At 46.9% G+C, this 16028-nt stretch overlaps 1 protein-coding gene across 1 annotated transcript in view; it reads right to left on the reverse strand.

Moving 5' to 3' along the window:
• The window catches only part of SUSD6 (sushi domain containing 6), a 98345-nt gene that overhangs the window by 40908 nt on the left and 41409 nt on the right, over positions 1-16028 (reverse strand). Inside the window, exon 2 of the mRNA XM_077767098.1 lies at positions 8986-9190. Coding sequence (XP_077623224.1) covers positions 8986-9106 — 121 coding nt within the window. The 5' untranslated portion in view covers positions 9107-9190. The remainder of the gene's footprint in view (positions 1-8985; positions 9191-16028) is intronic.

The following is a 16028-nucleotide window of genomic DNA, read 5'->3' on the forward strand; positions in this document are numbered from 1 at the left end:
TCCTCCCCGGTCCCTCCCCAGTGTCAGGAAATGTTTCAGAGCCAGCATGCATTCCTCCTCCTGAACTCCTGAACTTTCCTCCCCAGGAGAGAACCCACCTTTCCTCCTTCCCATCACCTAAGGGGACCCACACCCATACTGGGTTCAAAGTTCCTCACCCAGCTTGAAAGTCCGCACACTGCAAGGAGCTCTCGTAGGCAGTCTTCCCAGTCCCACTCCTTTCTCCTTAGAAGAGCCTCACCACCTGCATCCCCTAAGGCACAGAGGCACTTTCACACGGTTCTTAACTCCCCCAGAAAGCTGGGGATGGAATCTTACGGGGAACCATAAATCAGTGCAGAGGCCCACAAGATACTGCAGCTCACAGTTGCTGTGCACTTGGCTACCTTCTCTTCATGTGCAGGACAAGCCATGATTCTGCACAGCCCTGCTGGGAGGGACCCCTCACCCCACAGAGGACATTTCCCAGGTTGGGTCCATCTGGGATGATCACTGGTCTGGTTACAGCAAAGGAGCAAACATATAAAGGACTTTGTCCTTACATTCAAGGAGCTTATGTGCAAACACTTACATACGAAGAACCCAGTTGAAGAGTCATGTACAGGGGAGGACCTCAAAGACCAGAAACTGAAGGGGTCTACTGTGCGGGATTCCTGAAGCAGAGAGTCACACAGCCTACTGTAGTCACAAGCTAACTTCATAGGCCAATAGGCAGCAATTCTGAGCGGTCACACATGGTCATCAGGAGGTCTAGTGGAGCTGCACTGGCTCCAGACACCACAGGGTCCTTTTGCAAAAGGCTTATCTGGCCTCCAAAGTCATAAGATCAACTGGGAAGCAGAAATAACCTAGGCTTCCCTCCCATCTGCTGCGACACCTCACTGTGCCATGACCAGTGTTCAGTAAACATTGCTGGGCTGCTCCTCAGGCCCACTCAGTCCTCATCTGGCGGTTGACAATCCCAACAACATTCTCTTGTACCTCCCACCATTGCCAGAGTCAACAAGGCCCAACTGTCAGAATTCGAGCCAGTGACAATAGACACACAGGTCCTGGCCTCTCCCAAGGAGACATGAGTCTACTACATGTGAAGAACTGATTGTCAGGCCTTTCAGATTTCATAAAGTGTTGCTTGTTACTCAGAATAACAAAGGCTACAGCACAGTTATTTTATAACCCTGTTTATACTTGGCCATAACTTCCTGAAATACATTTCCCCTCTTGGGTTGAAATGCCTAAAAAACTTTTGTGAATTAAAAAACAAAAAACAAAAAACAAAAAAAAACTTTGCAAGAAGATATCTTGAAAAGAAACTGTTTATCTGCTCTGCACTACTTCCCAGAATTCTGAACGATTAAACAATTGTACTTTAAGAGACCGGGCTACTGACAGAGTTAAGTCAAACAAGCTAAATGTGGGGAAAATCCCCATCTCTGGGGAAGCAAATGAATCTAGCTAGAAAAGGCTCTTAAAAGAAATGCTGTCAAAATAGCTAAGAAAAGTAGGAGGCGGCCAAAGGATTATCAAATGGAGAGGAGACATGAGAGTTCTTACTTGATTCTGATGCTGTATTCTCCCAGGTGTGTTTAAGAATCTTTTAAAATCACATCACGGTGCTGATAAAAGGAAATAATGTCTTTAATTTGCAAAATGACTCCTAAAGTTCCTAATAAGCAGCTTTGAGGAACCCTGGCTCTGAAATTCCAACGAGGAGCCCCTCTGGAGGGAATGAAAGGAATGGCTTACTGTGAGATTACCTAGCTGACCTCACACCCCTACCCCAGCAACAACATCGCAAAGGGGCACTGCTGCCCTTTTCTCCTTGTCTTCATATGTAGGATGCCAACATGCAGTATTTGAGAATTACGGGCTTGGGAATTATGAGTAACTCAGGCAGTATGTAGCCAACTCTACTGAGTATGTACTGAATGGAATCAAACAGACTACAAGACTACAGAAGAACACCTTCCAACCTGAGTCTGTCTGAATTAATTAGCTGTGTGGCATCAGAAGCGCAGGCTGTAGCAACTGCTGGTAGAATCGGATCTTTCAACGTGGGAATTACTTCTCTGTATGCCAGGCCATGTCCTAAGTGCTTTATATATACATTCTTATTTAATTCTCCCAACAGTCTTATGAAGTAGTCACTATTATCATCCCCATTCTAGGGAAACACTGGCAGTGAGGTCAGGAAAATTATTCAGGGTAACAGATAACTATGAGTAGGGGCCGTATTCAAAATACCCAAACCCAGGCAGCTGGACTCCAAGGTCCATGCTTTTACTCAAACTACATTGCCTAAAAACAAGGAGTCAATAAAAAAGAATGAAATCGTGCCCTCTGCAACAACATGGATGGATCTGCAGGATATAATGCTAAGTGAAATAAGTTGTCTGAGAAAGACAAATACCTTATGACCTCACTCTTAAGTGGAATTTAAGAAACAAAACAAGCAAAGAAAAAAAACCCAGAGAGATGACCCTCCCTGCCCCCCCAACAAAAAACACCAAAAAACAAAAACCGGACTCTAAACTATAGAGAACAGTTACCAGAGGGGAGGTGAGTGGGTGGATGGATGAAATATGTGAAGGGGAGGGCGCCTGGGTGGCTCAGTCCATTAGGCATCCGACTGCAGCTCAGGTCATGATCTCGCAGTTCACGAATTCAAGCCCCGCATGGGGCTCTGTGCTGACAGCTCAGAGCCTGGAGCCTGCTTCAGATTTTGTGTGTGTGTGTGTCTCTCTCTCTGCCCCTACCCAGCTCACGTTGTTCTCTCTCTCTCTCTCAAAAATAAATAAAAACATTAAAAAAAATAGGCAAAGGGAATTACAAGTACACTTACTATGATGATCACAACAAATGTACAGAATTGTAAAATCACTATATTGTACACTTGAAACTAATGTGACCCAGTATGTTAATTATACTGGAATTAAAAGCAACAAACAAAGAAGGGGCAGACCTGAAGGATAAGAGCTAGATGTTATGCTGAGCTGCACTAGTGACCTCGGTGGCCCCTTGAAGAGCTGTAGGTGGTATTTACTACTTTAAGGTGTTTATGAGTTGAGTCCTACACCACCTGACAAGAGACAGCTATGTGAACAAATGTTAGGAGATAATCTTTTTTTCGTAGTTATGATCTAGGGTTCCCGGCTGGCTCAGTTGGAAGCCTATGTGACTCTTGATCCTGGAGTTGTGAGTTTGAGCCCCACGTTGGGAGTAGAGATTACTTAAATAAACTTTTTAAAGAAACAGTTATAATCTTATCCTTATCTTCCGGTACATTCAGATTTCATGCTTCACATTGGCTTTAGGTGAGATGCGTAAACAGGGCTAGGTGAGGTCAGTAGCCAGCACCCCTCTCTTTCACCGAGCAGCATGAAAGGCTGTCTCTAAATGCTGCTGTCCCTCTGGGCCTCAAAGCTAAACACAAGGCCTGCCAAGGTCACTCCTGATCTGGCCACACTCCAGGGAGCCAGCCACACTGGCACCAGCCACCTGGAATGGGAGTGAGGGTTGCTCATGCCCTCTGCAGGTTCACACTCCTGAATGATGCAGAGGAAAGGAATCTCCCAGAGGGGAAGAGGTGATGAAAAGCTTAATCTGCAAACTCTGAAAGCTGATCCTAGATTGTTTTGTTTTTAGCACTCTGTGACCCCTTTTGCAGGAGCTGGGCCGGTAAGGATAACATCCTAGCTCACAAATTAGGCCAGGGTAGTAGGGCACCTTTGCTTAAAAGGTGGAATCTGTGCTTACTGAGAGCTTTAGCCCAACTGAGACCCACTTAGGTCTTCTCTTCGGTGGACTCCTGGTTTCCGTTCTTCACAAGTTACAATGCAAAGCTGATACCATGTGTTCGGAATGTGCTAAACACAGCTCGACAATTAGTCTGAGGAGGGTAATTTCTCAATGTCTTTTTGAGACGCCAGGGTTCAGCAAGCCCATCCAGCCCATAATGACCCATCCAGCCTCCTCCCACAATCTCCAAGTCTTTTTATAGTCACAGGTAATTATACCACGGAGAGACTACATGACCTCATCAGCAGTGTTTACAACTGACAGGAAGATGCTGAGGATGTTTTGGGAACTACATCCTCATTTAGCAAACAATTTGCTGTGGTCCCTATTGTTCCTTTCCAAGAATAGCACTGCCTTGGTAACCCGTGTGCCTAAACTGGGAACCAAACAACCAAGGGCCCTTGTACATGAGAACAGAAACCACCACAGAGGCAAACACAGTAGCCAAGAGAGGACTCCTGCACCCTCTATTCAGGGGAGGAAACACAGATGGCGTCTTTCTTCCTCTGTCAGAAGAATCGTCCGAACATGGCCCTGAGTGCTCCAACAGGGTGACACAAGAAATGGGTCTCGGAGAAGCCTGCTGCCACTCAGCACACGCAGTGCGCTTCTCAACAGACCATGGGCAGCAGAGCTGGGCAGACTGGGTGCGAATCCCAGCCGGCTTCCCCGGAGACAACCACCTGTCTCCGAGCAGGTTACGTAACCTCTCTCTGCCGTAGTTTCTCATCTGTAAAATGGTTACATGACCACCTAGCTCACAGGCTTTTCTGGGGGGCTTTAAATGGGATGACACACAGAGAGCCTGACTCATAGATGATGCTCTATACAAGTCAACTTCCTGCCTCTCCCCTCCTCCCAGCTCAGTGTACAGGGTCTTCGACTCCAGGTACCTTCAGAAATGCGAGTGAGCCAGGGCCACTTGACAACATCCCTCCACCATGGCAACATGAAGGGCCAAAGCCATATCCTACCCCTGAGAGCCATGTTCTCCATGGTTTCCCTCTTTGGTGAACACTAACTGCCATGCTTTCTCACTATGCTGCACAGAAACACAGAAGATATTTTAAAACAGCTTTAGTGCTTGTGTGATGTTTAACATGGCCTAAAGTATCACGGAAACACTCTTGAGGGGGGAAAATCAGAAACAAGTAAAATATTGAGTTTTTTCAGCAAATGCTCAGGAAAGGGAGAGAATGAAAATCAAAAGCTTTTTGCATGAGTCAGCAGGCCAGCTGGGTTGAGACCATCAGACTATGCAAACATGAGCTTTCTGGAAGGCAAAGAGGTTTCCAGAAGTAACCAAAACTTCCTCAACTGGTCAAATTTGACACCTCCTCCCAACTCCTTATCCCCAACACAAAAAATGACTTTGCATCTTCAGTTCTGTTTTTTAAAGACAGCAAAGGAGGTCATCTGCATAAAATCTCCTGCCCAGCATGACTCAGCAGTGGGTCACATACCAACTCTGTTGTTGTTGTTATTTGGGAATTACACCACACATTTTATATGCCAGGTGCCTTCCAATCATTTTTATTAGTCTACACAACACCAATCTAACACCCTTAAGGATTCTGTTTCTGTTTTAAAGGAGACACAGAGAGGTCAAATGATTTGCCTAAGGTCCTAAAGCAAGTTTCTTAAAATCCCAGGTGAAGGGAAGGAGTTGTGTGAGATCTGGGAGAGGCTGCTGCCTGGCTGGGACCCTGATTCCTCTCTGGTCCAAGAAGAGAGGCAAGCTGGGTACTATGCATATAATTTTATTTTCAATTCTGGGCTTCTGCTGTGTGGTGTGACCACGTGTGAAGAGTGAAGGTACTCTTCCTTTTGCCACTCCTTCCAATAATTATCCCCATCTCTGTTTCCGGAATGACCGAGGAGGAAGCTGGACCCACTGCCTCCCTACCACCTTCTCCATTATAACTCCAAATCTCCAAGTGTAGATAAGAGAAACCAAGAAGGAAAACCGAACTTGATCACGGCAGAACTCTGCCCCGGAACTCTCAAGTGTCTGTTCCTTCACGATTCTTTTCTTCCAGACCTGAGCAATTATGCCCAAGACTAAGGGTGACTGTGGTATTTATAACCAGAGACTCTACACATGAACCGCCCCCTGGAAGACGCCCACTTACGTGTGTCCAGTGGGATTCTCAGAGTCACAAGTGTGTGTGTACACACAAAGACTAGAGTCCACAGGGTAACAAAGGCTGTGTATTTCACAAGCACCTCATTTTACAATGCCTCTGGGATGGGTGTTCAAGTGCAGCCACAGGAGCAGGTTAAGATATACTCACGAAGAGGAAGACAGGACCTTTCCTGAACTGACGTGCCTTTCCTCAACTTCAGGGTATCTGAGAGTTTTAGTTTCTTGGCAAGCTGCTTATGGCAGGCACAGGTGTGCTTTGGGTTGCAGGCCAAGGACTGCATGCCTTCTTCGCTGAGAAGCCACTCCAGAGGGGAAAACACTGGCAGCAACGTGGTACACTGGATCTAAGTAATGGTAAAACCCATTCCCCTGCTGCATCCTGCTCTGTGCCAGTACACATGTTTTATGGGAAGTAGAAGAGACTTGGGGGGTGGGGGGACCAGGGGAGGGAGGATTCTTTGCAGATGGGGGAGGGGAAAAAATTACAGAGCCAACTTTTCCATCCTGCTCTGAGCCCATGCTACAGACATACATTTTTCCACATTGGAGAATAATAATCCCTTTATCCAGCCAGTCTGAAACATCAGTTCCTGATAACTGAATTCAGACTTTGGATGGAAAGTTGGGGAGGTGTGGGTAGTTGGAAAATGGGGTGGGAAATGGGAGGGGACATGGGTGGAACCCATAAAACGGAGGGTGGCAGTAGGTGGAATGGTTTAACGAAGCTAAGGAGGCTGAAGACTTCAGACACCAAAGGCAGACATTCTGCCCTAAAATTGCCAGGTCACACAATGAGATGGCTTCCCTCACGGAGCCTTGGAAGAAGGTGGTCTTGGTAGCATACTAGGCACTAGGTCAAGTTCTGGAGCCTTGGCCCTAGGACCCTGGGCAAGTGCATGACCTCTAAAATCCTAGCTCTTGACAGTTATTCCATTCATGGACATAGTTATTGTGCACTATCTGTTCTAGGCTAGGGGTAGGGTGGCAAATCTCTTCTATAAAGGACCAAATATCTTAAAGTCTAAATACTTTAGGCTTCGGGGGTGAAACAGTCTACATCACAACCATCCAACACTGCCACTGTAGCACAAACACGGCCATATTTATATTCATAAATACAACGAACAAACATTTCTTTGATTTTTTCCCCCCAATCATTTAAAGATATAAAAACCATTCTTAGCTCGTAGGCCATACGAAAGGAGGAGGAAGGATTTGGACTGTGGACTGTCGTTTGCCAACATCTGCACTGGAGATACAGTGGTGAGTATGACAGGATCTCTATATTCTATGGCTCTGTGACCACAGCTTCTAGAGGCCTCCTCTGGCTCTAGCTTCTAAGCCCTGCAAACGTAAGCCCCGGTTCATCTGGCTACACAATTGGTGTAGGCTGGCCTTCTTTTCCTTTGAAACCTCATATAGTCATGATGTCCACACTGTAGGGACTTAACCATTAGTGGCCTCCTTGGTTGTGCCAGGGGCTCCTCACAGCCAAAGAGGTCTTATGCTTTGTGGGAAAGGTTTAAGTGTCAGAACAAGGTGAAGAAGAGGCAGCCGAAGAGGGAACTCTGTACGTGGGTGGAGGAAAAGGCAACAACAAATGGGAAACTATTTCTCCCAACAATTCAGAAGTAAACGCTTAGATAAGACTGCACCACTATCTTTATGTGTCGGGTAAGCAGATTAGGTAGGAGCTGAGGATAAGCGGGTTAGGTAGGAGTTGATAAAGAGAGAATGAGAGAGGGGCGCCTGGGTGGCTCAGTCGATTAAGCACCTGACTCTTGATTTCCACTGAGGTCACGATCTCATGGTGCATGGGCTCTGTGCAGACAACGCAGAACCTGCATGGGATTCTGTCTCTCTCTCTGTCCCTTCCCTGCTCATGTTCTCTCTCAAAATAAATAAATAAACTTAGAAAAAACAATAAAGTGTTCAAAAATAAGAAAGAATGAGAAAGAGCACTGTATGGGGACTGTAGACATGGCACTATACCATACTGCTCCTGTCCTTCAAGTCCCCTTCCAGAATCTGAGACCCATCTCCAGCGAATGCTGTCCAAAGAAAACCGCCATATAAATGCAGCTAATGAAGGCTGGCAGGGGCCCCATTACTGCTGAGTTCATTCATAATTAGTGGAAACCCCTCCTGGCACCTGCAGAAAACAGGCAGGTTCTCTAGCGCCCCCCAGAGGCCTACAGTACACACCCAAATACATGCTTTCTAAAAAGGATGCCAGGTCAGGAGGACACATGAAGAGAACCTAAGAAGGGTCTTCAGAGTGCAGCAGAAGGCAACAAGGATCAAGCTCAGCCACCAGCTTCAACTAGTAAGTCCTTACAATCATTAATATACAGACTTAAGAGAAGTGGATAGAACCTGAAAGGTATCTGGGTCAACCTCATTTGATAAATAGAGAAACTGAGCCACAGAATGCCTAAGTGGCTTGTCCAGGATCACGAAGTTTATAGTGTCAGTGACCCAGTCCTGCTTTCACAGTTACAACACCTCAACTCTGTACTTATTCTGAGAAAAAACACAGAAAGACAAGAAACACGCAAAAAGCTAACAATCACGAAGGGCTTATTGTGTTATCTCAGACAATCTTCACAACCCCCCTCTGAAGTAGGGACTAATGTCATCCTATTCTGTAGCTGAGAGGTAGAGAGCTCTGCTCAGGCGCAGAGCCAGCAGCAGGAGGGCTGGACTTGGAACACAGGCAGTCTGATTCCAGAACCTGTACCCCTGTTGTATGTCGTGCTCTGCACCCTCCATTCTGCCCAATGACACCAGCTGCTGCCAAAGGGATGACAGTGTCATCCCAGTAGGCTCCTACACACCCATCCCCCCGCTGGCTCAAGAGGCCCCTTAACGGCACACCCCCAGGACTGGGCGCCTGTTCTCCCACAGCACAAAAGCCTACCACCACCCTCTGTTCTCCCTGCAAGTGCCCGCTAGATGGACAGTGCCCTATCCTAGCCTTTGGGACCAACAGTGGTACCGAGTCTTTTCCCTCCCCCACACAGAGGCAGGCGGGGACCCACCTGAGGCAAGGCCGTCTCCAAGGAGGGTGCTAAGGATCACCAGCGGAAGGAACACTCCATGTCCCGCGGAGGCCACGGCCAACGCTGAGGTGCTCTTTGGTGCTATCCTGCCATGGCACATCTTTTATCCGTCCAAGTTATTTTAAAAAGAAAAAATTTAAAAGCCGGAAGGAAGAATTCTAAAGTCAGCCACGGGTAGATTTACCTGTAAAAAAACAAACAGAAAACAAGGACATAAGTGAAAACTTTGGCCATAAGTTAGTTGCAAGTAGGCACTTTGGCAAGGAAGCCACAGTCATATACAAAATCCTAGTAACTGAATTCCTGCCGCCAGAAGAGGCAGGCACATAAGTGGCTTTTCAGCCCCTACGTGGGGCAATATGGCATGCTGCCATCAGCGTCGGCACCTAGGGGCCAGATCCTCGCACCAGGACGGGGAGACCGGCACAGGCTCACCTGGAGATCCGTCAGGCACGACAGAACTTTCAGGAGCTGCCCAGGCTCTGCCCCCACCGCCTCCAGCAGAGAGAAAGAAAGAGGCAGCTATTGACACAGAGCGCTACACCCGAGTCAGGCTTTGCCTTTGCCATTTGGACTCAGGAGTGAGTTCAACCAACCGAAGAGGGGGTGGGGGATAGAGAACACGTGTCTTAAAGGGAGAACTACACCGCCTAGAGAAGGAACGCGGCCGGGAGCCAAGGGCCCACAGCGGTGAGGCTTGCTCAGCTGCCAGAGGCCGGATGAGTCCCTGAGGATCTGACGCGGACTCCACAGCCATGAATCTCAAAAATGGACCAATTACTCCAGGCTGTGACCCCAGAGGCCACGCCTGCTGGCTGTCCCTGACAAGGACTGGGAGAGGATAGACTGTGATTGTTAGTTAGCTCCCCCACCCACTCTAGTTCAGAGGATGACTTCAGAAGAGGAGGAACCAGGGTCTAAAAAATAAAGGTATCAGGGATCAAGACTTTAAGGGGTTACTTTCTACAGGCCTTCAGAGAAGCGGCTGAGTTGATCATACATTATGATACGGGCCTACTACACGTTAGTTAACAACATTTGATTTCATTTATCCTTGTTTATAACAGGTATTCCAAATAATAAGATTATCCTCCCTTTTTTTAAATTCCATACACACTTCCTTCTCCGTTAATAAGGCTTTATGTAACTAGATAAGGGAGCCTGCCATCTACAACCCTAATAAAGGGGGCTCCTGAGACTCTGCCAGGGATATTAAACAGACCTGCCTTTAATCCACGTCTGAAGCCTTGACTCAGGCCTACATCCCCTTCTAAAGAGAGTTACTGCTAACAGCAACATGGGCTGTCTCAGTACGAAGGAAAAGTAGCTGGGAGGGCCTTCAATGAGCATGAGCTAGCCGCTGGGTCCTTACTCACTACTCCCAAATAGCTGTATAGTGGTTTTCTATCCACAGCTTTTACCCAGACTCCGACTTGAGCCTTTAAAGCTGTAGAAAAGGGATGGTTCATGAAGAGGTCTAAGGGTGAAGTCTGTACGTGACCCAAAACAATACACAAAACTGTATGTAAGTGTGTGGAATGTGTATACATTTATGTGGCTAAGAACAGCAGAGTTAGAATGCCAGAATTCCAATCTGTGTCCTCTATTATGACCATGTGGCCAAATCACTCTCTTAGTCTCAGTTTCCTCATCTGTAAAATTGGGACAGTAACCATATGCCTTCTTAGGTTAGATGCAAGGATTAGGATCAGATAAAGCACTTGGCAGTGCCCGGCACTTTGCAAGTACTCAATAAATACTGCCTACTGTTGCTGTTGTCATTAGTAATAAGGCCTGAGCTTCAGAGACCTTAGAGGTCATCAGGGTTTACCTCCTCATTCGCCAGGTGCCAAAACCAAGGTCAGAAGAGGTTAAAGAATATGGCTCGTTAGCAATGGTGCTGTCATTTTTGATTCATCCACAGTAGGTATTTGAACCAGGCAGTCATCACCCCCTGAAGGCAACAACCAGTGGATCATTGAGAATAACACCTGGTTGTGCCACATTACAGCACGTGCACAACAAATATTTCTACGGTGACTGGATGGGGCTGGATCAGAGTGGTGCTTAGGTGTTCTGTGCACAAGTGAAGGTAACCAAGACAGGCCACCCAGAGGAGGTGATGCTGACTGCTAATGCATAGGTTTAGTGAAAAAGAAGGGGAAAAAACGAAGGTACCAAATACAAGTGGACAAGAACAATGGGAGCACAGCACTCTTGGCAGAGACCAGAGTCAAGGGCTAGGCCAAAGAAGTTAAACTTTACCTTGAAAACCATGTACACCACTCACAGGATCGTAAACAGAGGAGTTTTAAGACCAAATTCATTTAGGAAGATCACTCTGGCAAGGATTGGGGGGAGGGGCACAAAGTGGTAACGGATCTTAAACTTAGCATCATTAATGTGGAGCTCTTTTGAGGGCAATTTGACAAAATCTGTCCCCTAAATGCACACATTCTCTAACCTACCAGTTCTGCTTCTAGAATCTGCCCTCAAAAAAAATCACATGAGCAATGATATAGAGGCAAGATATTCACTGAATTCTTTGTACTGGCAAAAGAGTGAAGTGAGGCAAGTTAAACAAGTGGTCATACACACACGTAACAAAATACCATGTACTGGTCTAAAAAGAATTATGCGGGGGGCGCCTGAGTGTCTCAGTCAGCTAAGCATCCAACTCTTGATCTCAGCTCAGGTCTTGATCTCAGGGTCCTGAGTTCAAGCCCTGTGATTTAAAAAAAATTAAATAATAAAAAGAACTAGGCAGGTCTAGTCTGTCTTCATGTATGAAATGACTTCCAAAATCAGCACGTGAAGAAACCATTTGTGGGTATGCATGTATTTTTAAAGGGGACACACACACACACACACACACACAAACACACACTTTTGCATGCTGTGAAAATCTCTCCCTGGAATGATGCCCAAGAAATGGGGAGCTAATAATTGCCTTCAGGGTGGAGAAGTGAGTGAGTAACAGGGAAAGAACTCATTTTTCACCATATGTATTCCCTTTGAATCTCCTTGAGTATATTGTACCTTGTGCATGCATTACCTATTCGAACAGATAAAATGTAAAATAAAATTAACGTAGCAAGGTCTTTCTGTAGATTGCCTGTCTCCTCCCTCAACAAACGGACTGACATTCAAATAAACCTGATTGCTCCTCCTGCCAGGATGAGAGTCACTTTCAGGGCTCAGCACAACAGTCATGTGGAGGAATTCTCTTCTGACACTTCACACCACACCCACCTCCAGTAGGACTAACCCCCTTCTTATTCCCAAAGTGTCTTGAGCACCCTGCTAGGACTGTACCCCTAACAGGTTAATATGTCTGTGTGTTTATCTGTCTCACCTCACCAGACTCAAGGCTCCTTGAAGGCAGGGAACAAATGCCTTGCCAAACTCATGAATACTGTGGGGAGGAGCCAGTACAGAATTAAGAAAAAGATACACAAATAGGAGCTCCTGTTTTGTCTTATTTTAAAGAAACAACGGACTCCTCCCCATGGCTTAAGCAGCTACCTGGGCAAAAGGACCAATTCCACCATGAAGCCTAAGACCTGATCAAGCACAGAACAGATGGGGTAATGACAGGGGGGCTTTGCAAAGAAGAGAAAAGATGAGTAGAGAGTAGTCAGTGGGAGTGTTTACATGCAAGGCTAGGCCAACAGTTAGTGTTTCAGAAATAATAATATAGAGAAAAGTGAAGCCCTATGACCCCAAGGCATTGCTCAGAATGGGAGAACCCAGCTACTGTGGAGAAAGGGTCATGCTATACATACCTCATTATTTTAAGAAGGGGTCTGCTTTAAATACAGAATTAAAAAATAAAATAAAACCTGCACGTGAATTGTGCCTTTAGAGCAAGTGAAAAGAAAAACACTTGAGAGGGCGCCTGGGTGGCTCAGTGATTAAGCCTCCGAGTTCGGCTCAGGTCATGATTTCGTGGTCTGTGAGTTCAAGCCCCACATCAGGCTCTGCGCTGCCAGCTCAGAGCCTAGAGCCTGCTTCAGATTCTGTGCCTCCCTCTCTCTCTGCCCCTCCTCTGATCTGCCCCTCCTCCTCTCTCTGTCTCTCAAAAATAAATCAACATTAAAAAAAAGAAAAAAGAAAAACACTTCAGAAAAAATTAACTAGATATTCATTATCCCTAGAGAAATACATGGAGGAGGAGGAGGAGGGAAAGGGGAAGGGGATAGGAAGATGAAGAAGGAGAAGAAGAAGAGAAAGAAAAAGAGGAAGAGGAGGAGGAAGAGGAAGAAGAGGAGGGAGGAGAGGAAGGAGGAGAGTGGAGGAGGAAGAGGAAGTAGATGCTGGTTGTCCGGGGCTGGGGGAGGAAGGGGCGGAGAGTTAGTGGTTAACAAGTACAGTGCAGAGTTTCAGTCTGGCCAGACGACAGGAGTTCTGGAGATGGACAGTGGTGATGCACACAGTGTGAATGTGCTTCATGTCACTGTCCTTCAGGCTGACAACTGGTTAAGGTGATCGAGTTCATTTTATGTATATTTTACCACAAAAAAATACTGGGGAAAATTATGATTAAAGCAGAGCCTGGAGGGGCGCCTGGGTGGCTCAGTCGGTTGAGCATCCGACTTCGGCTCAGGTCATGATCTCATGGTTCGTGGGTTCGAGCCCCGCGTCGGGCTCTGTTCTGACAGCTAGCTCAGAGCCTGGAGCCTGCTTCAGATTCTGTGCCTCCCTCTCTCTGATCCTCTCCTGCTCATGCTGTCTCTAGATTTCTCTCAAAAATAAATAAAATATTTAAAAAAATAAATAAATAAAGCAGAGCCTGGAACTAAGCCTCCTGTTTAAAGATGGCACTCACCCACCCTCACAAGGCCTGTCACATTTAAATTCAGAGGTAAAAAGAGGAAAGAGAAGGAGCCTGAGGCTGCTGTCGGTCCCATCTCTGCCACCAAACAGCTGGCTGGTCATGAAGGCTCCCTGGCTTCCACTTGCACATCTAAGAAAGGCTCTACGGCCTCTCTCAGCCACGGAATTCTCCACAACATCCAAGTGTCTCTGCATATAACACAATCCTTCCTCCAGCAGCCAGTTTCCCCTCTGGGGTGAGGGGGAATCATGAAAAGTCTGCATTCATCCTTCTGATAATCTTTCCTGGGACTACCACTGCACCCCAATAGTGTGTGGTAAAGAGAGACCCCATGAGCTAGAATGTCAGCCCCTCAAGGTCAGCGTCTGGTCTTTTCCTGCTCTGTGAACTCAGAACATTAAAAGCTGGGAGACAGTGCTCTGCTGAACATCATGAACACTCATTTCCTGTTCAGAATGATCCTCTAGGAGGATCCATGGCTCTGATCTTGGGGAAGCCACTTACCTCATCTGCTTTGTTTCCTCATCTATAAAATGGGGTTGTTACTTGCTTTAAGTATCTCCCTACTCTCTAGTGAGGCTCAAAAAGGACAAAATACAAAAGACTCTATAAACTGAAAAGACGCAGGTCCTTCTATCTACAGTTCTGGCCTAGAAGCCAACACAGCAGAGGTCTGAGAAACTGCTCATAACAAACGACGATGAAAACACGACAGGCTTCTGGAATAAAGGACAACCTGTAACATGAACCTAAAGTTCACGTGGTCTGCTTGCTTGCTGTTGCCACAGATGCTTCCCAGTTAACCAAAGAGCCTGAAAAGATTAAAAGTGTCCTGGGAGTCACCTTCACATATGGCTCACAGCCTAGCCTAGAGAAGCAGCAGCAGCAGCAGCCGGCGGGGCAAGCCATGAAACAGCCTCAGCACCCTGTCCCCAAGACAGCTCAGGGCCCACACCTCCTCAGCCCATGTGCCTGGCTGCCTTGGGGTCTACCCCTGGAGAATGTCATAGTCCTCCTGAAGTGGCTGGGTCATGTCACACTCTACTGAGCTCTCCTTTGTGAGACAAGCGAGTCCTGCCTCTGTAAAGCTGGGCTCCCAGGTGCTAAGTGGGTTTCTCTACAGTTCTAGGAAGTCAGCGTCAGTCTACATATAACTGTCAGGACAGATTAGTTCCTAAACCATGGCCCATCTCTCCATTGGTTAAGAGAGGGAACTGAATGGGAAAAACCAACATAAATTCTTTTCTTGCCTCCAACCTAGTCCGGAAGGAGGATGGTGGTAGTACAGAGTCTGCAACCAGAAAGTCTGTTCTTTTTGATGAACCATCTTCACCAACCCCAGTGCTGCTCTGTGATGGTGGAAGACAAAGAAGAGTTCGTGAAACACGACCAGAATTGAACCAGTTAATTACCTTTTAGAGTGTAAAGAGAAGAAGTCCTAACTCTGAGAAGTCCGAAGGCCCCCAGAGGGTTTGATAAGAGAGGCAGCTAATGAGCCAGAGAGGCCCCCCCTTCCTGCTCGCTTGCTTTCAGTCCATGTCTCCACCACTGCCCTCCCACTCACCCTGAAACAGCTAGGCCACAGCAGCAAGAGACATCTAAACGTGGATCAGATCCTAATGCCACCCACTCTTGCTTCCAAAATGAAAAAGTGAAGTTGCTTCTAGGTGTCTTTAGCTTCCGGCCCCGTCCGTGACTCCTTCCAATCTCGCTAGCCTCTGTATCTTCCCCTTTATTTTGTGCCACTAACCTGCCAGGGCTTCAACAGGCACTAAGTCTTCTACTGGACTTTGAGATCCTTGACAGCCAGAATGTTGCCTTATCCATTTCCTTTTCATCTCAAAAGATGCAAAGTCAAACTCATTAAAATTCACCTCCTAGAAATCTCAAAATGACAGTCAGCTTTCCTAAGGCACCTAAGCCAAATAGGGTAGGTGTCGGCGGTTTTTTCTGAATCGCTGTGATATTCTTTGTCCCCTTGTCTGGCTTCCCCAGAACTCCTCCCCACATCCTCTTCCTGTCACACTACCNTCGGACGGCAGGGCAGGGACACCAGCAGACACACCACCCCCACCGCCATGCCTAAGCCTTCTCTTTAACAGTCTCCGACCTACCGACCTAACGACCTAATGGCAGGAGCCCTGGGGCATGGACAGGAATGTGTAAGACAGAGCCAGGTCTCAGC

This window comes from Crocuta crocuta, unplaced genomic scaffold (assembly GCF_008692635.1).
Source record: "Crocuta crocuta isolate KB4526 unplaced genomic scaffold, BGI_CrCroc_1.0 scaffold55, whole genome shotgun sequence".
Taxonomy (NCBI): Eukaryota; Metazoa; Chordata; class Mammalia; order Carnivora; family Hyaenidae; genus Crocuta; species Crocuta crocuta.